Source organism: Oncorhynchus kisutch, linkage group LG27 (assembly GCF_002021735.2).
Source record: "Oncorhynchus kisutch isolate 150728-3 linkage group LG27, Okis_V2, whole genome shotgun sequence".
NCBI lineage: Eukaryota > Metazoa > Chordata > Actinopteri > Salmoniformes > Salmonidae > Oncorhynchus > Oncorhynchus kisutch.
In genome coordinates this window covers 19654442-19678430 of record NC_034200.2, presented here as the reverse complement: position 1 = coordinate 19678430, position 23989 = coordinate 19654442, and the positions used below count along the sequence as shown (strand labels likewise).

Here is a 23989-nt window from a genome sequence, read left to right as displayed (position 1 = left end):
TTGCGAGGCATTGGAAAACCTCCCTGGTCTTTGTGGTTGAATCTGTGTTTGAAATTCTCTGCTTGACTGAGGGAATTTACAGATAATTGTATGTGTGGCGTACAGAGATAAGGCAGCCATTCAAAAATCCTGTTAAACACTTTTATTGCACACAGAGTGAAGGCAATTTATTGTGTTCCCTACAGGTTATAAAAAATAGCAGAAGCTCTGAACTGTTCGTTCAGACCTTAGTCCTACCTACCTACAGGTTATAGAAAATGTGCACTTTAAGTAATTTGTCGAGTAGTTTTCCTCAAGGACAAAGCCTTCACTGCTATGTCAAAGATAACAAACCACTATAGTATATACTACAGTAATGTCAGTAAAAACACTACAATAAATACTACAGTCCGCAAAAACACTAAGTAATTACTATAGTATATACTACCATATATACCCAAAGGTATGCGTGTTCAAATCTCTTCACGGACACCTTTAGCATTTCAGCTAATTAGCAACTTTGCAGCTACTTACTACTTTTAGCTACTTTTCAACTACTTAGCAGGTTAGCTAACCCTTCCCATAACCCTAACCTTAACCATTTTAGCTAACCCTTCCTCTAACACTAACTCTAACCTTGACCTTTTAACCTAACTCCTAACCTTAACCCTAACCCCTAGCCTAGCTAATGTTAGCCAGCTAACTAATGTTAGCGTTAGCCACCTAGCTAACATTAGCAACAACAAATTGGAATTCGTAACTTAAAACCTCTTGGAACTCCATCTCCCGGATCCGGGAGAATTGTCATCAACTGACACTAATTAGCATAACGCAACGGACAAAAAATATTACTAGAAAATATTCATATTCATGAAATCACAAGTGAAATATATTGAAACACAGCTTAGCCTTTTGTTAATCACCCTGTCATCTCAGATTTTGAAATGATGCTTTACAGCCAAAGCAAGACAAGCATTTCTGTAAGTTTATCGATAGCCTAGCATAGCATTATGCCTAGCTAGCAGCAAGCAATCTGGTCATGAAAATCAGAAAAGCAATCAAATTAAATAGTTTACCTTTGATGCGCTTCGGATGTTTTCACTCACGAGACTCCCAGGTAGACAGCAAATGTTCATTTTGTCCCATAAAGATTATTTTTTTATAGCCGAAACACCTCCGTTTGTACTTCACGTTTGGTTGAGAAATCCACCGGAAACTGCGGTCACGACAACACCGAAAAATATTCCAAATTAGATCCATAATATCGACAGAAACATGGCACACGTTTTTTATAATCAATCCTCAAGGTGTTTTTCAAATATCTATTCGATAATATAACAACCGGGACAGGTGGCTTCTTAGTAGGAAAGAGAGAAACAATGGCCGCATTTGTCTTTTACGCACAAAACACTGAGAGCCTCCAGCTGACCAATGACGCAATATTGTCGTTCAGGCTCATTTTTCTAAATAAAAGCCTGAAACTATGTATTGGGAGACTAGACACATTAGGGGAGCCATAGAAAAAGGAATCTGGTTGATATCTCATTCACTGCTCAATAGGGACGCATAGGAACGCAGAGCTTTCTAAATAGGAGTCCCTTCCTGATTGGATTTTTCTCAGGCTTTCGCCTGCAATATCAGTTCTGTTATACTCACAGACAATATTTTTACAGTTTTGGAAACTTTAGAGTGTTTTCTATCCTATGCTGTCAATTATATGCATATTCTAGCATCTTGTCCTGACAAAATAGCCCGTTTACTTTGGAACGTTATTTTTCCAAAAATGAAAATAGTGCCCCCTAGTTTCATACATTTAGCAAATTCGTAAAACATTTTGTACAAATTGCAATTCGTGACATATTGTATGAATTGCAATTCATAACATATCATACAAATTGTAATTCGTAACATATCATATGAAATGGATGATGGACATCCACAAATGAATACATACCATACGAAACATAACATATCATACCAAATGGGGTGTCTCAGATTTATATACAGAATAATACAAAATGCTCAGAGACCAGATTGCTAGGAACTCACTGCTTTCAGCCTACAGTCTGCAACACAAGTCTCCAACAACTAATGATCATACAGAGTAGAGGAAGATGAGGGTGTAGTGCACTGCACAGTTTGTGTATTATGTGTAAACCGTTGTTTATTACTGTACTGTTTTACACCTGTGCACGTGACAAATAAACTTTGAAACTTGTTATTTGTGAGGACAATAAAGATAATGCGTGAGCATTGGGACGAACAAGGATTGACGACAGGTTCTGTTAGTAGGTCAGGAGAGGTGTACTGTACAGGCAGATTTTATAAATGAATGTCATGTTTCGCCTCTGGCTGCTCTGACACCTGCCCCCTAACACCCTACCTCTACTGTATAGCAGAGCGGCTGACGTATACTCAAAAGACCCCCCCCCCAGTCCAATTACTGTATGTGGTCGCATACCCTCTCGAAGCCTTATAGCCTTTTCTGCCTTCCTCTACTCTGCTGATGGAAGCTCATTCATTTTGCTATCAAACAGATGAAGGGACATGGAGATGGCTCCTGTAGAGAAGCCTGGGTTTCTCATGACAACCCACGTAGGAAGTTATTGTCCCTTTTCAAAAGGCCGACACATGGCACTGTGTTTGACTCACTGGAGTGCTGGAACAGGCATTTCATTCTGTACTCACGTGGCAGTTGGTACTTTAATAAGTCTTATGAAGGATAAACACTGCACAAGGTTGTTTTGTCATTCTGTAGTAACTTTGGAGATAAGAGATGTTAAACAGAGGATCCCAATGGACAGCCTCTCCTGCTTCTTATCTCCCCCTCACCTGACTCAAGTTGTCCCACTTTACAGCAATGAAGAAAACACAAACATGGAACCTGCAATACTCATAATGACTGATTATGTTGTTCGTTGTATTTTTGACTCTGTAGTTTTCCGTGGGGCTGGGGATACAGTGTATGTAGAAAGGACAGAAATATATTGTATTAGATTCTTCTGTTGGTCTTTACACAGGAAAATTAAGGGTGTACATGAACACTTTTGAAAGTATTAAAGATTTAACACTGTTGCAGTGTTCCGCATTTAACTCTGAAAGTTTAAAATGCACACTATTTTCAGTGAACATATGAGTCAAACTGAACTTGTGTTAAAATAACACTTCTGAAAGTGTTAAAGATTGAACTATTTTGTTGTGTTCTCCATTCAACTCTTAACGTGTTGAAATAAACTTGATTGTGGTGTTTGTATAGCTCTACTGTAGAGTATTACCCAACACCTAAAGTGTAAAACATAACACTTGATTTAGATAAACTGGACTCACTTTTCTTGGTGCCGATGCTGTTAGTTTCACAGTGGAAGAAATTAACACCTGTAGTGTTACAGTAAATCATTTTGGGGTGTTGTTTTAACACTGTATGGTGTAAAGCCTAATTTGCATATTTCCCAGGGTGCCTTTTCTTTGAGTTAATCGTAGTTAAACACCCATGACTGTATTTGTTTGTGACATGGTTATTCAATTCTTTCATTTTAAAGGCCTGTGGCTTTCACTAAGTGAGTACTTTAGGCCCGTGTTGATTTTTCAGTGTAACATTTCTAGTATTGATTCAGGAAAGGGAAAGGGGGAGACCTAGTCAGTTGTACAACTGAATGCCTTCAACTGAAATGTGTCTTCCACATTTAACCCAACCCCTTTGAATCAGAGAGGTGCGGGTGGCTGCCTTATTCGATATCCACGTCTTCGGCGCCCGGGGAACAGTGGGTTAACTGCCTTGCTCAGGGGCAGAACAACAGAGTTTTACCCTGTCAGCTCGGGGATTTGATCCAGCAACCTTTCAGTTACTGGCCCAATGCTCTAACCACTAGATTACCAGTTAAATTCACTCTGTAAGAGTGTATAAGAACCCCCAGTGTTGGTGTTAATAATCAGAGTTATTGTTTTACACTGTGGAGAGTAAAACAGTCCCATCAAAACCACGGCCATCATTATCATATTTCCCAGCATGCTTTACTGCAGGTTGATTTTTTTAGGATTGTTTTTAATATCTGTGTTTTTGCATGTACATTGATTGAGTGAATAATCTTATGCTACACAAAGATACATAACATACATTTTTCTAAACTAATCCAATCAGTAAGATAGCTTTATTGCACCTGCTACAAAAAATGGTTGTTCCAGTTTGAATGGTTTAGGTAGTCTTCTTATCAACTTTCCTAACCCTGATAGTCATTCTGAATGCAGGCTGTGGGTGATTAAAAATTCCAACTGCTGAATATCCTAACTCTGGCTGGATTCCAATAGGAATTACACTTTGCAAACCAACATAATGTGACTTGCAGGCGTGCACAGCACTCCATTCAGAGTTACTGTGAGTCACCTATCTGTCTGGTGTTCACTGATTGTTCTGGCAACTTCAGTAAGTCTTAAGTACAGAGCTCCTCTACGGTTGAGGAAACTTATAAAAGGACTTAGCAAACTAAAATGGAAACCTCCAGGTTTTCAGAGATGTTGAGCAGGGCTTTAGCAGGACAGTAGTTCACATTTACCTCACGCTCATTAATCATATGTTTTACTGTACTATATAAAAGACACAAGCACAGTGTTGACTGGAGTAGAATACACTTACAGTGCCTTGCGAAAGTATTCGGCCCCCTTGAACTTTGCGACCTTTTGCCACATTTCAGGCTTCAAACATAAAGATATAAAACTGTATTTTTTTGTGAAGAATCAACAACAAGTGGGACACAATCATGAAGTGGAACGACATTTATAGGATATTACAAACTTTTTTAACAAATCAAAAACTCAGCCCCTTTACTTTCAGTGCAGCAAACTCTCTCCAGAAGTTCAGTGAGGATCTCTGAATGATCAATATTGACCTAAATGACTAATGATGATAAATACAATCCACCTGTGTGTAATCAAGTCTCCGTATAAATGCACCTGCACTGTGATAGTCTCAGAGGTCCGTTAAAAGCGCAGAGAGCATCATGAAGAACAAGGAACACACCAGGCAGGTCCGAGATACTGTTGTGAAGAAGTTTAAAGCCGGATTTGGATACAAAAAGATTTCCCAAGCTTTAAACATCACAAGGAGCACTGTGCAAGCGATACTATTGAAATGGAAGGAGTATCAGACCACTGCAAATCTACCAAGACCTGGCCGTCCCTCTAAACGTTCAGCTCATACAAGGAGAAGACTGATCAGAGATGCGGCCAAGAGGCCCATGATCACTCTGGATGAACTGCAGAGATCTACAGCTGAGGTGAGAGACTCTGTCCATAGGACAACAATCAGTCATATATTGCACAAATCTGGCCTTTATGGAAGAGTGGCAAGAAGAAAGCCATTTCTTAAAGATATCCATAAAAAGTGTTGTTTAAAGTTTGCCACAAGCCACCTGGGAGACACACCAAACATGTGGAAGAAGGTGCTCTGGTCAGATGAAACCAAAATTGAACTTTTTGGCAACAATGCAAAACGTTATGTTTGGCGTAAAAGCAACACAGCTCATCACCCTGAACACACCATCCCCACTGTCAAACATGGTGGTGGCAGCATCATGGTTTGGGCCTGCTTTTCTTCAGCAGGGACAGGGAAGATGGTTCAAATTGATGGGAAGATGGATGGAGCCAAATACAGGACCATTCTGGAAGAAAACCTGATGGAGTCTGCAAAAGACCTGAGACTGGGACGGAGATTTGTCTTCCAACAAGACAATGATCCAAAACATAAAGCAAAATCTACAATGGAATGGTTCAAAAATAAACATATCCAGGTGTTAGAATGGCCAAGTCAAAGTCCAGACCTGAATCCAATCGAGAATCTGTGGAAAGAACTGAAAACTGCTGTTCACAAATGCTCTCCATCCAACCTCACTGAGCTCGAGCTGTTTTGCAAGGAGGAATGGGAAAAAATGTCAGTCTCTCGATGTGCAAAACTGATAGACATACCCCAAGCGACTTACAGCTGTAATCGCAGCAAAAGGTGGCGCTACAAAGTATTAACTTAAGGGGGCTGAATAATTTTGCACGCCCAATTTTTCAGTTTTTGATTTGTTAAAAAAGTTTGAAATATCCAATAAATGTCATTCCACTTCATGAGTGTCCCACTTGTTGTTGATTCTTCACAAAAAAATACAGTTTTATATGTTTATGTTTGAAGCCTGAAATGTGGCAAAAGGTCGCAAAGTTCAAGGGGGCCGAATACTTTCGCAAGGCACTGTAGTCTCAAAATATAGTACATCTATTATAGGCAGTTAAATACGGCCAGTAAAACTATGCCGGTGACACTGTTGCATAGACTCAAAAACACAGGGAATCCCTCCCTATTGCCTCATAGTTTCACTTACTATAACAGTGCTTCCATTACATCGACAGTGAGATAGATCTAGCTTACCTATGCAGGCGGTACTCAATGAATTGTTAGCATAATTTGCTAACCAAGCCCTCCTCTCCCATATATATTCAGTGGGGCTTATTATCCCAGTGAGGCAGAACAGAACAGCGTGGCTGGAGTTACAAGTCAGTGAGACAGTCCAGTGTCATACAGATAAGTAATACTGTACTGCAGGAAGGGCTGGAGCAGACAAATCAATCTGTGTGCTGAAGGCTTGTTTACTACTACAACGCTTAAATAGGTCTAGGGACATCTGGTGTATGCATGCATAGTATTTATTTACAACCTTTACAGTGCACAGCAATTCTTTGGTGTGTTACTGCGGATGGGGATAGATTTACTGGTTAAGAGACACTATAACGATGCAAATATTAGCTTTGCTTGATGAAAACTCAATGCAATAATCAAAATAATATCAAAAAAGCCTTGAGACTTTTGCTGATTGGCTTGTTTGTGTGTGGGAGGTGTTTTGGGGTACTATGTCATGTACAGTAACAGACAACCTTGCCTTCTCTTCCAGTGCCCCCCAAGGATGTAATATTTTACTTAGGGCAAATGGTCAGATGTATATGAATGCAGGTAGTGGATGGAGGGTACACATACGGTACATATGACATGTAGTTAATTCTCCTTTGGAGCATTTTGATAACATCATCGGTTTCCTGGGACGGGTCATTGAATGACTTTATACTATCAACAAATAATACATAGCATAGGTAGTACTGTACCAAACAACAACACCTCAGTTTATTTACATTACATACATTCTCTTTTAATGCCACCTCAGTACTGTAGGTGTATTCTGAGAAAATCCCATTTTGAATGTTATGTACAGTACAGTATCCTACACCATCGTATGTTCTGTCCCTGACATGTGTGCAGTGTTGACAGGAAGATTGAGTCACAGACAATAATGATGTTGTTGTTATGGAAAATTCATCTGAAGTGATTGCCTCTGCTATTCTGGGGTTTAATTAAAAGCTACAAATGGAAGCTCAATGCTTCACTGTCCTGGACTAAGGCCAAAAAGGTAATATACATAATGTACATAAAGACCTTTCATATAAAGTAGCATGTCATTATGCCACTTCCGCATAAGCCAGATAAAAATAAAACACTTTTATTGAGATTACCTTTAAACAGCCAGAAAACCACTGAATAGAATACCTCACATGCCTATTGGAAACAGCTGCCACTGTTATGACACCCTCTGTGATGCTGCCTAGCCTTAGCTTGGTCTGTCCCTAGAGCCTTGGCTTTCTCTGAACAATAGAGAATCTGTAACATGTATTTACTATAATGTCATACATGCATGGCTTATAAATATTGTATGTATTTATATATACACACAGGAATGTATGTGAAGTCTATCTGATTGAGGAAATCCTTGCAGAGAATCACAACGGCAACATAGATTCAGAAGTCATCATAAAAGTAACTATTTGGCCACCACCACCACCACTCACTCTGTCATGTGGACTGTTGTTCCCTTAGCTACAAGCCTGAACACAAGATAAGAGATAGATAATGGCCCTTCTGGGAAAACTCCTTGTGCCTGTGAAGTTATAGAACAATGGGTCACCTTCACACACAGTATGCCCACTGAGTTAGAGGGACTGAGTGTGTGTTTCAGTGACATTGTTAACTCTGCTGATATAGCTGATGCAGAAAAACCCTAGAACCTGAGATGAGATTGTAGATGGTTGTAACTCCAGGGTGTCCCTGATAAAGCATATCCTAGAGGAGAATTGCCATCAAGGAGAGGAATATACCCTGCTGAGATGCAAGTGAACTGTTATTTCTGTGCACTGAGCCATTGCATAGCAGCTGGATGCCTATTGCTGTTGAAAAAAGAATTGGAGGGAAATGTGTCATTCTTTCCATTGCAATAACTTGGGTTCTTTTTATGGACTGTGTCAAACATGCAGACTCTCACATACTTATGGGAAACTCCTTTGTTTTTACAAGCCCTATCAAGCATCAAATGACACATCAGTATAAGCCCTATACTCACCACCCACATACACAAAATCAGAATGTGTAGACAGTTATATCATCCATGCGACGACCCATAGGCTTTACAAACAAACCCTGCTTGAGGGAAAACACCCACCCAGACAGCCCACATAGCTAACAGCTTTCTTTTTTATGGAAAGTATCTCCCCACTCACATTTTATTTCTAAACCCAGGTCAATTTGATCATGTTAGATTATGTATCTACTCGAGTGAGTCACTCAGGTAATAGTTAGTTTTAGCAAGCAGAAGCAGAATTCAGAGTATTGTGTACTGCAGACTCCCTGCTGAACATCTGATATTTTACTGTAACACATTTAGCATGTAGGACACAGCTCATCTTATCTCACAGTATTCAAGGTCTCTGTGAAAGTAAAGTTCTGATCTGGCAAAAAGTTCAGCTATGTGATGTGTGTGTCTCTTGTGGGCTTTTATTGTGATACATAGACAATAGTTGGTTTAATCATGAGCATTTTGTTGTATATTTTGTTTCATTTCAATTTCCTGACAGTACTACTCATTTTTGGTAACTCAGCACAATAGTTGACCTCTAGTTCAAATGTCCAATACTTATGAGTAAAAGTTGGGTAATCTTTTTAAGACCGAGTAAATTTAGAGCTTACACCACTGTTGAAATACTGGCATAGTAGTTTAAACCATTCTCTCAAAAGCTTTGCCTTTGAATGGGAGGCTCAGCCCAAACCTTTCCATGTGTTTCATACCATTCCATTTACTCCATTCCAGCCATTATTATGAGCCGTCCAGCTCAGCTGCCTCTTGTGGCAGTGTCTAGTGAAAGTCTACCCACCCCTCTTCAGATTTTGCTGCCTTCAAATTTTATTTCAACATTTATTAAATTATATTTTTTTCTTACTGATGTACACAACCTAATCCACATTATCAGAGCGAAAGAAAAGTTATAGAACATTTTCCAAATTAATTAATTGATTTGTGTATGTATTCACACCCCAGAGTAAAAACTTGGTGGAAGCACCATAGGCAGCCATTACAGCTGGGTATCATTTTGAATGAGATTCTACCAACTTGGCCAACTCTTAGGGCAACATATACCCATTGTTTTTGTCAAAATTGCTCGAGCTCAGCGAATTTGGTTGGGAGTCACTGATGGAAAGCCAAATTCAAACCTTGACTCTTGATTTTCATTTAGGATTGAGACTGGACCATTCAGGAACACTCAACACCTATTGGAAAACCATTCTGGTGTGTCTTTGGCATTAACATTTATGTAATTGCACAGCTTGAAAATAAAACTCTATCCCAGGGTTAGGTATTCAGAAGACTGAAGCAGGGTTTCCTCTAACTTTTAATGGGGTTTGGTAATTTCATATTGATTTTCATCATGACAAACTCCCCAGTCCCTGCCGGTAACATGATGCTGCCACCACAATACTTGAAAAATGAAGAGGGTTTCACTCCCCTGGGCAAGGTCATAAATAACAAAGCTCCCAGTCACACTATCTGGAAGACAGTAGAGGCTGGATTGACGGGTGGTGAGGCTGATGCAAGGTGAGCTCCTGGTTTATGGAAGGTCACACATGGTATGGGAATGTAATGAAGCATGGGCTCGCCTTACACACCCACTGGATCTTCTTTCACTTTATCAACTGGATTGATTGTTTAATCCCAGCACTATACTTTCCAGCGGAGATTAATCTTAAATAAATGTCCCATAGACTGATTGCCATCTCAATACTTTGGCAAGCTGCTGTTTTTAACACAAGTGAGTCAGAAAATCTATGCGAATTGGAGAGAAAATATGCTGCAAAGTGATGTTGATTGATTATCTATTTGTTGATTATATATATATATATTCCTATTCATGGAATACCAGCTGTCTGGAGTGTTTACGGACATATTCAATCTCTCCCTATCCCAATCTCTCAGCCCAAGGAGGAAGACTTAAGGCGTCAACATGCTTCAGTTCGGCTGGCGCCTCGCCAAACTCGGCTAGCTGAACGGAACGAATGTGCTGCGTACTCCCTTAAAAGAAAAAGTGACAATATTACTGTTTGTCCATTTTGAGAGTAGCCAGTATACACTTCCTCAAAATACTCTGAATTAATCTACGATAACTAAAGAAATCTGTCATTCATTTTGACATTTTTGCCAAAGAGATCTTCGTCGCACAATATTACATCCAAGATGTTTGGTGCAGTATTTTTCAAGGAAAGAATGTGCATGAAAACAAGTCATCTCTCATTGAATGACAACAAAGACTTGATTGAAGAATCTCTACTGTTGACCAATCACCGACGGGATGTAGACTTCGGCTCCGAACTTCGGCCACCTCCAGATTTTTTTTTTGCTTGCCCGAACAGCCCAAAAAAACACCCCAAAGTCCAAAACTCACGAAAACTTCACAAAATGTCATCATAACATGTGCACGAACTCTACCAAACTGTTTCGGCTGGGAAGCATGCGGATGCCTTTAGTGGTATGTAAAGGAAAGGTTCGGTTTTGTCAGCATCAATAAAATATTAGATTGGTAGAGTAACTATGTGTGCCCAAGGTCATGCCTAAGTTAGCCAAGATGTTGCAAATAATATTGGTTTAGATACTGTTGAGAAGGTGAACCAATCTCCAGTCTACAGTCTCTGGTGTCTCTGAGGCAAAAATATATTATATTATTTAACATACAACATCCTATGCAAATCAGCTTAGAGACTGTTAACCACATGTTAGCAGCTGGAGGGTTAATGGGCCAGTGCAGTGAAAAGCTAGCTACTAGGTATCAGAGGCAGAAGTATCACCGCTGTGGTTCAACCACAAGGCGATGCGAAATATCTTATATTTTAAAACCCTAACACTGTTTACATTAATTTATTTTAAGCGCATTAACAAATGTAATGCAATATGTAGCTGGTGTGACTAAGGAGAGGGAGGGAAAGAAGGAGAGACGGGGGGGGGGGGGGGAGAAGGTTTATGGAAGTCTGTTGGTGTTTATTTGGGGAAAGGGGAAATCAATCAAGTCCTGCAGCTGGCCTGGTGATGGACTGAAGAGGTGGAAATTAGGAGAGGGGAGGAGGAGGAGGAGACAGAGCCAGCTGCAATTACAGCTGATCCTGAGTGGTACAGCGCTTTTACAGAGGCGAGAAAAATAGGAGGGGAAAAAGAGAGAGGGAGAGGGAGAGAAAAAGACAAGAGGTTGGGGAGAGAGATGGAGGGAAGGGTGAGTGGCACCTCACAGATACAGCGAAGCAACTAAAAAGTAGAGCGAAGACTCTACTCCGAGAGTGAGAGAGAAAGGGAGAGCAAGGGAGAGCGAGGGAGAGAAAGAAAGAGGGAGAGCTCTCGGTCTCTGGACATGACATAATTGATACTCATACTGCACAAGGGAGAATAGGAGGCGGTAGAGTGAAAAGAGAATGGGAGAAGACCATGAAGATGATGAAGTGACAACAATTCTCATTAGGTGGAACCGCATCGGAGCACCTCTTCTCCTGGGGACGTGTCAGATCATTAAGACAAGGAACATTAGCAGGAGAAAAAAGGGGGACTTTGGTTCAAGACCTAAAGTGAAGTTGATGACAGGACAAATAACACAGATGGACCATTCACTTTGTTTATCTCTCTTTGGACTCAGATTGACGGAACCCTAAACAGCCCTGTGTGGATTCACAGCACAGAGAAGCACATAGCCTGTGAGTGTGAGCTCACCCAGGGGAGGGCACGGGATTGTGAGATTGGGGAGATGAGTCTGCGAGGATAACAAGCAGCTGTGTGGAGGAAAGAGCGGGCAGAGGAGGGCAGATCCACCATGTCCCTCAGTGGAAGGGGCAGTATATCCCAGGACGGGGGGCCAGTGGCCAGCAACGAGCGCCGGAACACACGAGTGAAGAGGGCTGTCCGCATCTCCAGCATCGTTGCTCAGGAGGTGAGTAGCCGGACTCTGACCTGGCTGTGAGACTGCATGGGACCACGGGCACTATTGGGAGAGAACAAGGCCATTCAAATACATCCCAACTTTCAGTGGCTTTTCTATTTTAACATTTGGTCTGTCAGGGATTAGTGTCCAGTTAAACAGAGGCACATTAATTGCTGTTGAAGGGGTATCACAACTATTATTTTGATATGTGCATCAGCCTATTTTATCTTTGTATTACCTTAATAGTGTATACTCTCTTATTCTACTGTACAGGGTGCTTGAACAGTTTATTCAAAGAAGATGCATATGGTTCCAGACAGTGTACATCAGTATAAAGCCTATTCAGTGTGCTTCAGTCTGTGGAGGTTAGATTCAATACAGACAGGTTGTGGCGTTCCTTGGTGTGTCTTACTGGAATTAAAAACATTTTGTGTTGGGGCCTCCCGAGTGGCACAGTGGTCTAAGACACTGCATCGCAGTGCTAGCTGTGCCACTAGAGATTCTGCGTTTGAGTCCAGGCTCTGTTGTAGCTGGCCGTGACCGGGAGACCCATGGGGTGGTGCACATTTGGCCCAGCGTCGTTCAGGTTAGGGGAGGGTTTGGCCGGTAGGAAAAAAAACGTTTTTGATCCATGAGTATCTCTACTTGTGATAGGATTATTGGTCATAAGCTGTATTTACCTGTACAAATGCCAACAAACAGTTACCCAGGGCTATACTACAGTGTGTGTGTGTGTGTGTGTGTGTGTGTGTGTGTGTGTGTGTGTGTGTGTGTGTGTGTGTGTGTGTGTGTGTGTGTGTGTGTTTGTGTGTGTGTGTGTGTGTGTGTGTGTGCCCATGCATGCATGTGTTTATGTGTTTGAGCAGGTACATAAGTACATTATTTGCTTGTTTGCATGCCTGTTTTATGTAATATTATATTCTAATGTCATCAGTACATTAATATAGTAAGCTACATGGTCTGTTATTCTAACCCCAGTCTGTTACGCTAACCTCAGTTAGTGTTATGCTACATCCTGTTGTGACTACCATTCTCACTGTTATTTTTTAATAAAAGCCAAACAAACAATGACAATCAACTTAAGGGGCTTGTTCTAAACAAGTAAGCATTTCAGTGTTAGTCTACACCAGTGGAGGCTGGTGGGAGGAGCTATAGGAGGACGGGCTCATTGTAATGGCTGGAATGGTATAAAAATAATGGAGTCAATCATGTGGTTCTCATATGATTGACACCGTTCCATTCCAGCCATTACAATGAGCCTTTCCTCTTATAGCTCCTACCACCAGCCTCCACTGGTCTACACCTGTTGTTTACGAAGCATGTGACAAATAGAAATTGATTCGCATAATGGTTAATGTAGTTCCTCTCAGAGATGCCAGTGTCACTTGCGTAGCACACACCTTGCTCCCCTCAAAATATTTAATTTACATTTATTTATTTTGGGGGGGGGGGGGATTGGTCCCCCGGACATCGGCCCCCCATATAGCATATGAAAACATCAATAGCCATGAATTAAATGTTTAGAATTACAGAATATTAACTTCAAAACTACAAAATGTATCTCATATATGGCAAATATGTATGTAATCATATATGTATCTCATATATGGCAAATATGTGTACATTGAAGGGAATTTTATAAGGGAAAATATTTATTTTGGGAACTATCAAAATACGTTTAATATTATGCCTGGAAATGACTAAAACTCAACAAAAAAAAGTGTTTTTATTTTTTAAAGGGCAATAATGGATATTAACTGAAAAAGTATCTTGGACATGCCGAGAGATGAGTTTCGGATTGATCTGCCATGTAGCAAGCTTCTGTCTATTTGAGCTGGTCAGTATGTGTAGGTAATCCTCTCTAATGCAGCTTTAAAAATATATATATATTGCGTAGTAGAACTGCATAAGTATTGCTCTCCACTTTCTGGAGGACCGAGTTTTGAAATCAGTGGAATTGGAGTATGATAGCTAAGGACACCTGTCTCCGGATTACATCTTAAAATGAAGGGCAACCATGGCATCCATGACAGAGAGGGAGAAGCGTCAATCAATATATAAAGGTAAGAGAGTCTAGCTAGCTACATTTTCCGATATTACACTTTTCTAATTTTGTCAAAAAGTAGCTTGCTTGCTAACTTTAGCTGGCTGGCTCACTAGCTAATGTTACGTGTATGATATGTGTAGTAATATTATTCGTATCTCAGAGCCATTTGCTTTGCTAGTTATAGCCTAATGTTAGCTAGCTAACATTGGACATGGTTGGTTAGCTAGCTGCAGATTCATGCAGGCTAGTAACATCATGAGTTGTGATTAAGGTTAATTGTTTAGCTAGCTACATGTCTTAACAAAAGACTCCACTATGCAAGTATTCATTTTGATAAAATGTTCATGATGTCACTGCGACAGCTGTTGATAGACATAGCTGGTAAATTCGCTCTGGCTATCTACTCCGATTTCAGAACACTCTCGTCTGAGTGTGCCACAGCGCAGAATAACTGACACATTTACGATCGATATGGCCGATGTCAGTAAACGTTGGCAAAAAAATGTATTGTTGCCATCAGCACAATTGCAGTCACCAACGCCCTGGATTACATAAAAACAGCCTAACCAGCTTTGCTATGGAGAGTAAAATGGTCAGTGAGCTTCTCTCATTTGTGTCTGGAAGTAGCTAGCAAGCTAGCCAACGTTAGCTTGAGTGCTGACTGCTGTTAGGAAAGAACGCTCGGATCAACCCTTAAAGAGATGGGTGGGGCTAAAGCTTAAGAGGGTGTGACCGATGCTGAATGGGTGTAGACAAAGAAGAGCTCTCCAATTGGTGTACCAAAACAATAGTAGTTACAATAGTAGTTGCCTTGGCCTTTTTCTTAAAAGTGAGGTTACAAGTTTATCAACTTTCAAAGCAGAATTACTTTCCCATTGTTCCTCAACTGTAGTGTATGAAATACCATTTTCTAGCTCTACTTTTTTACTTTTCTCTACTTTTATCCAATGTAGAAAATAACCTTTTAAAATGTTGCTGCATAAGACCGAATCGAACCGGTAGGTCACATATGGTTCTCTCTGCCCCATTAAAAAAATTAAACAATTAAACAAGTAGTTGCCTTGGACCTTGCGGTGGGCCCTGCAAAACTGTGTGACCATCAGAGGATTAGGGGGAAGTTGCACCTGTATGCTTTTCTAGGGTAACTTTAGCCTTTTTCCACTAAATGGTTAAGGTTTGGATTGGGGGAGGGGAAGCTGATCCTAGATGTGTATCTAAGAGAAACTTCACCCTGGAGTGGACATGGGGTGGAATCTGATGTTGTAAACAGATAACTCATAGCACTACATCATGCTGGAATTGAGTCATGAGTCGGCGAGAGACAGTGTTTAGTTTTATCCTCGGCAAGTCATTAATCCATCCATAGTGTTAACAGAAACAAGACAAGCATTTCGCTGTAAAGCTTGGTGAATTGAAAATAAATCCAGCAATGGTTCACACAGGTGAATGTCCACCTACTGTCCAAAAAAAGAGAGAAATGGTTCTTATGAGACTAGTTATTGTAATGGTTCATCATAGTCATCTATGTACTTGGAGACACAGATGAGGTATAGTGTGGATAACCAAAGACTGCTACATAACCAAGTATATGTAGCACAGAGTGCACAGTAGGGGAGTTTCTCCGGTCAAGGAACCAACATTTATCTTGGCAAAACAGTGCCCTTGAACACCATACTCAGTCAGTAAAGCATAACGCAACTCATGCCCAGGCAGCCAGGCAAACGGAATCCCATGTCCCAGGGGCCCTTGTGCAGTAAGATTTATTGCAGGCTGGATAAGTGGGCCTCCCCTGTGCTGTGCAGTGCAAAGCAGAGGTGCTCACTTGTTACTGTGACTAGAAGTTTCTACCACAAAAGGACATGTCCTACAATCTTAGAAAAAAGGTTTCCAAAGGGGTTATTCGGCTGTACCCACAGGAGAACCCTTTTTAGTTAAAGGTATAACTATGTTGGGTTCAATGTAGAACCCTTTGTGGAAAGGGTTCTACATGGAACTCAAAAGGGTTCTTTCTACCTGTAACCAAAAATGGTTCTTCAAAGAGTTCTCCTATGAAGACAGCCGAAGAGCCCTTTTAGGTTCTAGATATCACCTTTTTATTTTAAGAGTGTATTTAAGAGAAATAGAGGTTTGGATGTTGGAAGTGTTCTCTCTTTTACAATACCCTGTTCATTGTCTACTGTATGTCGGTGATACACTGCAAAGGTATGTCAATCCCCTGACACAGGGAATAATATAATTTTGTAAGTATATTGTCTTACATACTGTAGGGGAGAACCGGGACGAAAGTAAAGTAACACTTTGTTTTTTTCCTAATTACTCAGAGATCAATAGAGCTGGAGACTCCATATTTTTTATATACAGTACCAGTCAAAAGTTTGTACACACCTACTCATTCAAGAGTTTTTCTATATTTTTACTATTTTCTACATTGTAGAATAATAGGGAAGACATCAAAACTATAGTAACCAAAAAATGTTAAACAAATCCAAATATATTTTAGATTCTTCAAAGTAGCCACCCTTTCCCTTGATGACAGCTTTGCACGCTCTTGGCATTCTCTCAACCAGCTTCACCTGGAATGCTTTTCCAACAGTCTTGGAGTTCCCACATATGCTGAGCACTTGTTGGTTGCTTTTCCTTCACTCTGCGGTCGAACTCATCCCAAATCATCTCAATTGAGTTGATGTCGGGTGATTGTGGAGGCCAGGTCATCTGATGCAGCACTCCATCACTCTCCTTATTGGTCAAACAGCCCTTACACAGCATGGAGGTGTGTTGGTTTATTGTCCTGTTGAAAAACGAATTATAGTCCCACTAAGAGCAAACCAGATGGGATGCTGTAGAATGCTGTGGTAGCCATGCTGGTTAAGTGTGCCTTGAATTCTAAATAGAATCACTGACAGTGTCACCAGCAAAGCACCATCACACCTCCCGCTCCATGCTTCATGGTGGGAACCACACATGCAGGGATCATCTGTTCACCTACACTCTCACAAAGACACGGCGGCTGGAACCAAAAATCTCAAATCTGACCACCAGTCTAATGTCCATTGCTTGTATTTCTTGGCCCAAGCAAGTCTCTTCTTATTATTGGTGTCCTTTAGTAGGGGTTTCTTTTCAGCAATCCGACCATGAAGGCCTAATTCACACAGTCTCCTCTGAACAGTTGATGTTGCAATGTGTCTGTTACTTGAACTCTGTGAAGTATTTATTTGGGCTGCAATCTGAGGTGCAGTTAACTCTAATGAACGTATCTTCTGCAGCAGAGGTAACTAACTCTCTGTCTTCCATTCCTGTGGAGGTCCTCATGAGAGCCAGTTACATCATAGCGCTTGATGGTTTTTGCGACGGCCCTTGAAGAAAACTTTCAAAGTTCTTGAAATGTTCCATATTCACTGACCTTCATGTCTTAAAGTAAGGATGGACTGTAATTTCTCTTTGCTTATTTGAGCTGTTCCTGCCATAATATGGACTTCGTCTTTTACCAAATAGGGCTATCTTCTGTATACCAGCCCTACCTTGTTACAGCACAACTGATTGTCTCAAACGCATTAAGAACTAAAGAAATTCCACAAATTAACTTTTAACAAGGCACACATGTTAATTGAAATGCATTGCAGGTGAGGCTGGTCGAGAGAATGCCAAGAGTGTGCAAAGCTGTCATCAAGGCAAAGGGTGGCTACTTTGAAGAATCTCAAATATAAAGTATATATATATGTATATTTGTTTAACACTTATTTGGTTACTACATGATTCCATATGTGTTATTTCATAGTTTTGTTTTCTTCAATATAATTCTACAACGTAGGTGTGTCCAAACTTTTGACTGGTACTGTATATATGTCCTTTTCCATTAGCAACTGTAATTTCATTTATAGGGTAAATGAGTTTAAATGAAAGTGGAATTTCACCCTGGCTCTGCCATGGCATATAATTATTACTATATTAGCATTACTTTTTTGTCATAAACATAATAATTATCCAAACCGCAAGCTAGAACTAGCACATTTTCAATTCACTGGTAGGATTGGGAAGTTTTCGACTTTCTGTGTATTCCTCTGCTCATAGTGAACCACAAAGGCAGATACGGTCCGCTAAAGTAGATGATGGCAACGGTGATGATGGAATTGTGTACTTTGAGCGAAAAACACACAGCAATCAATACAATTAGTGGGGTGGTTAAATTGTGTATTTTGTTGTAGATAGTACCAAGATGTCCTACCAAGCTGACAGCTAATATTTACAGTAAGCATGGCATAAACATGAATTAGGTAGTGTTTGTATGGGTTGTGTTATGGTGTTAGAGGTAGCCACAGAGTACCTTCCTTCCAGACCATGTAATCAATTTAGTATACCCCTCTTCTCTTTGTAAAACTCAGGTTATCTGGAGTCATTCCAGTGACAGTGCCCTGCTGAAAAATACCCCAAAGTGGCGGCATTTTGGGTACACGAGCATGAGGGAGGGAAACCTTGTGGTTATGAAGCACAACAAGATTGTGGGACAGAAACCAGCAAGGGACACTGAAATGTATCAAATAAAGACTACAACAGTAATGACACATTCACCTCATTCCTCTCTCTGCTGATTCTAAAAACACAATACAAAGACATGTCTACAAAAATCCCCTGCAAAGGTCTGCTATTGACAAGAATGATCTGTCAGTCAATGGGCTGGGGGAGGTTTACAGACAGTACTTTGAGATGAGGAAGGGGATTTTGGTAGTGCAGGGTTGTGCTTAGACAGTAAATGTATTGTTGTGTATGACAACAATTGAGAGATAACATTTCTCCTCAATCTACCATACACGACAATTCATACTGTGTAAAAACTGCCCTGCTAACTATGTTGACTGATCTTTCCTCTCAAAATCAGCACCTATTGTCCCTAAACAATACGCTAGCCGGTCCCATTCAGTTGACACCTTTACCAACAAAGGCGTGTTGCCCTACGTTCCTTCCACAAAACATGTCAAATGCTAACACCACAACCATGTCTTTCCAGGAAATGTGCAAAACCAGCAAATGTTCTGCAACAGTTGGTGGTTAAGATGCCATACACCACTTTCCGCAGAACCTTACCCAGCTGGCCGTTCAGACAGGACAAGACCATTCGCCATAAGCACAGAGTCTCAGCTTCCCCAGCCCACCATGCCAAACACCATTGCCAGTGTACTGAAGCAGAATAAAGCACAATTCTGATATTTTTTTTCACTATTTGGTCTATTGACCAATCAGATCAGTTCTGAAAAAGATCTGATGTGATTAAGCCCAATTGGTGCAATAAAGATCAGAATTGGTCTGCCTGTGTAAACGCAGCAATGTGGCTCAGCATAAGACCATGTTGCACAAGGGTCTCCAACCCTGTTCCTGTAGAGCTACCCTCCTGTAGGTTTTCGCTCCAACCCCAGTTGTAACCAACCTTGTTCAGCTTATCAACCTATCAATCTTTGAAATTTGTCTGCCTTTATGGATTCACAGAAGATATTTATAAGCTGAACAGATGCTAAACTTTCCGATATCCAAAGAATATTTGTCAAAATCTAAAATACAGGGAGTTTAATGTTTAATGTTAACTGACGACATCTTGTCTATTTCTAGTCTTCTCTCATTGATCGAGAAAGGTGGGTGTCCACCAAAAAGTGCTGCATGTCATGATAACATAACTGTCTAGATCAATGGGAGAAGACTTGAAATAGACAAGATGGAGGCAAAAATACATACACATTTGTTGGATTACTTCATGGGGCTCATGAGTCAACTGCTTGAAATCCAGCATAATGTCTAACCCCTCGAGAGGGATACAGTTCACGGGATACAGTTCTGCTACAATGACACATGCAGGCAAAGTAATTCTGTTTCTGTATCTAAAAATAACTCCAGGAAGGCACCATACGGTATTGTCCAAGACAAAAAAAAATATTGAACTGTGCCAGCATAACATGAACATTAGGGTAGACTAGTTGAACATGCATACATGTGGACAGGCACAGATATTACAACAATATCTAGCCTAATAATAGAAAGAAATATGGCATAACCCTCAACCTTTGCACAGTGACCAGACCATACAAATGAGCCTAGGTAGGTAGGCAGACAGTGTCTATCTACAGCCATGTCTATCAGGCACGCTTAGGCAAATATTTGTAATAAAACCAGCTTCAATTTTTTAGATTTGCAACAGTACATTTTTGTATTATTGTTTCTCCTCATGTTTGCTAGTAGACCTAGATAAGTTAGCTGGCTTGCTGGATATAAATTGTTCTTTACATCTGTTTGGAATCCTATCTTGCATTATGCCTAGAATTTTGTGAAATTAAAATGCATCCACGGTCATGATCATAACCAATGTCAATCCTCATCAATCATGTTACACAGCTAGCTAGTAAAATGATTTACCGTTGCTGACATTACACATGTTTGCTAACAAGTTACAAATGCGAAGCGAGGTGCATAAGTTAGCAGTAGCCAGGCTAACTAGCCAGCCAACTCCAGTCATGCTAACGTTTGGTGGTAAACCTAGCTTTAGGTGACTGGTTGTAACCTTGTAGCTTGCCATATCTATGACTTAAAAGAAAAGAGGTTTTACAATTGAGATACAAAAAGATCTCTGATTGTAAAACCTTTTCTATTTTTAGTCATAGATATGGCTACCAGTAGTTGTTTAGCTAACTTAGCTAGCGACCTAGCTAGGTAAGCAAACAGAACCATTATTTGATTTCCTCCCACTGTAACACAGTTTATGTTAGCCAGAAATACACAATATGGGTTTCAGTAGATAAACTAAAGTTAGCTAGCTAGGTGGCTTGCAGGAAAAATAACTTACTTAGCTAGGCACTGTAATTTTCATCTGCCCTCTTGGTGCTTGCATTGTCTGTGCGCTTCTAACATTAGCTAAATCCAACTCTTTGTTTCGAATCCTCTTCAGTCATTTCCAGTTGAAAAATATATAGTTAAATGTCACCATGTAGTTAATAGAAAATTCTTCATCGTCAAATGTTTGTTGATGAGAGGAATCACTTGAAGCCATTGCTTCTGGTCAGTACTTTCAGTTTTGCCAAAAGGATTGTGTTAGTGTCTGCCCCCTTTTTAAAAAAGCGCTCAACACAAGTTGTAGTCTCAGAGATCGTAAAAAATGTGTCTACTTGTATATTTAGCAATGAATCTGCCGATAGGAACATTGCTGAAAGACATCCAATGGTGCTATCGAACAAGTACAACCATATCTACACGCACAAAGATGTATAGTGCAATCAGTATAACATACAATCTTCACGAAATGCCACAAAGCAGATGTATTTATTTTTAGATTTTGCACCCCCTTATCAATACACCGGAAGCCGTCATAGAGTGTATCATTCCCCGCCCGAAACCCAAACCTGCCTTCCTCCTGGTTAATTATGTGTGAAACACATCTCACTGTCCTAGGAATACCTTGGACATGATGAAAACAAGCTCAGACTCCCCCAGGGTGAACTTCCCCTTTAAATAGACAGAGAACAGAACTACCACAACTTTACTTTTGTTAGTACAGGCGAGGCGGGAGTAACAGCTGGGGAGAAGTGTACAAAATCTGTCTTATTTCCATGTTTCTGGTTTGTAATGGTCGTTACTTTCAAAAAATGTACTATCAAGTTTGTGTCGATTTCTGTTGATAACTCGTCAAAACATGGTTGACATCGGCTGTTTCTTTTGCAGGGAGGTTGTCCTCCACATTAGGAACTTGCTGACTTCATTACGTAATTCTAGTTTCTGTGTTATCTGAGAAAATGGCCGTGTTACTTTCACCCCATGTTGCTTTCGTCCCGGCTCTCCCCTAGTTAATGAGCAGTCTTATATTGTCTCTGTATTTCTCTGATGTTTCAGTTGGTGTCCAACATTGGTCCATATCAGAAACTTAGAGTGCAGATATTTAACTTTTATAGAACAGACTAGAATAACACCTCAGTCTGCCACATCTGTCACTCAAAAATCTGCTGACTCCAGAGTGGCTAAATATTACTTTTTGTATTACGGTTATTGTTCACAATACTGCTGAATAAAACCAGACCACCACTACCTCACTTTGGTCATAATGATATGGCACATCGTAAAGGAGAATGGGAGAAGATGTTTTCACAAGGGTAGCACAGTTCACGAGAACCCAAGTCAGGTTTTTGTTGAAATAGAATGTTGGAAGTAGAATATCAGTGGTCATCTGTATTAGGGTGCATCCCAAATGTCAACCTACTCATTTAGGACACTAATGTGCACCCAGGGCCCATAAGGCTGTGGTCAAAAGTAGTGTACTACTGTATATAGGTAATAGGATTGCCATTTGGGACACAGACTTTGGATGCACATTAGGTCATGCACTGTTACAGCTGGGTGGACTAATCTAGAGTGTTGATTAGGTTAGAGGCTGATGAAGGCCCCATCCCTCTTGCTATTGGACGGCTTCTAAGGACTCTGAACTACTTCAAGGGGAGAGTCAGGGTTTGAGTCAAGAGATGCTGAAGGACTCAGGGTGGATTCAGGACAGAGAGTGGAGGTGTCAGGGATCCTATTGGCTGGTGGTTCCATTCTCAGAAGCATCAGTCAGAATGAAACATCTCTGTAGAGATGCTGATTGAATCTCCCAAATCCCCAAAGTCAAAATAAACAGAGAAATAAAAAAAATCATCAAAATCTAGAAAGAGCACTGGAGAGGTATAGCAAGATGCAGTCTGAACTGAAGAAGTTCATTTTCAGTTTGCCATTGAGGACAGGAAATCAGATACGGAAAACCTATCCACTTTTTACTCAGTTGTGAAGTGAGCAAACAAACATATGAGAAGAGGAGACTCAAGTTTCAAGTTTTATTAGTCGTACAGTATGTATGGGGTACACATGGTATACAGTGCATTCAGAAAGTATTCAGACCCCTTGACTTTTTATGCATTTTATTATGTTACAGCCTTATTCTAAAATAGTAAACCCCATAATGACAAAGTAAAAACAGGTTTTTAGATATGTTAGCAAATTTATAAAAAATAAAACACTGAAATATTACATTTACATAAGTACTCAGACCCTTTACTCAATACTTTGCTGAAACACCTCTGGCAGCGATTACAGCCTCAAGTCTTCTTGGGGATGACGCTACAAGCCTGGCACATCTGTATTTGGGGAGTTTTTCCCATTCTTCTCTGCAGATCCTCTCAAGCTCTGTCAGGTTGGATGGGGAGTGTCGCTGCACAGCTATTTTCAGGTCTCTCCAGAGATGTTAGATCGGGTCTAGGCTCTGGCTGGGCCACTCAAGGACATTCAGAGATTTGTACCGAAGCCACTCCCTCATTGTCTTTCCTGTGTGCTCAGGGTCATTGTCCTGTTGGAAGGTGAACCGTCGCCCCAGTCTGATGTCCTGAGTGCTCTGGAACAGGTTTTCATCAAGGATCTCTCTTTACTTTGCTTCGTTCATCTTTCCCTCAATCCTGACTAGTCTCCCAGTCCCTGCCGCTGAAAAACATCCCCACAGCCTGATGCTGCCATCACCATGCATCACCGTAGGTGTAGTGTCTTAGCTCTTATTACTTATTTATATAATAAGAAAGACTGAATACAAGAAATTTAACTGGAGCTTCACATTTACTAAAATGAGTTAGTACCAGAATAACATAGAATAACATGGCACATGACAAAGGG

General features: G+C 40.5%; 1 protein-coding gene across 1 annotated transcript in view; it reads left to right on the top strand.

The window, feature by feature from the left end:
• Nucleotides 1-11553: 11553 nt before the first annotated feature.
• LOC109871535 (potassium voltage-gated channel subfamily H member 2) overlaps nucleotides 11554-23989 on the top strand; it is a 42068-nt gene continuing 29632 nt past the window's right edge. Inside the window, exon 1 of the mRNA XM_031806593.1 lies at nucleotides 11554-12291. Within this exon, the coding sequence (XP_031662453.1) occupies nucleotides 12175-12291 (117 nt within the window). The 5' untranslated portion in view covers nucleotides 11554-12174. The remainder of the gene's footprint in view (nucleotides 12292-23989) is intronic.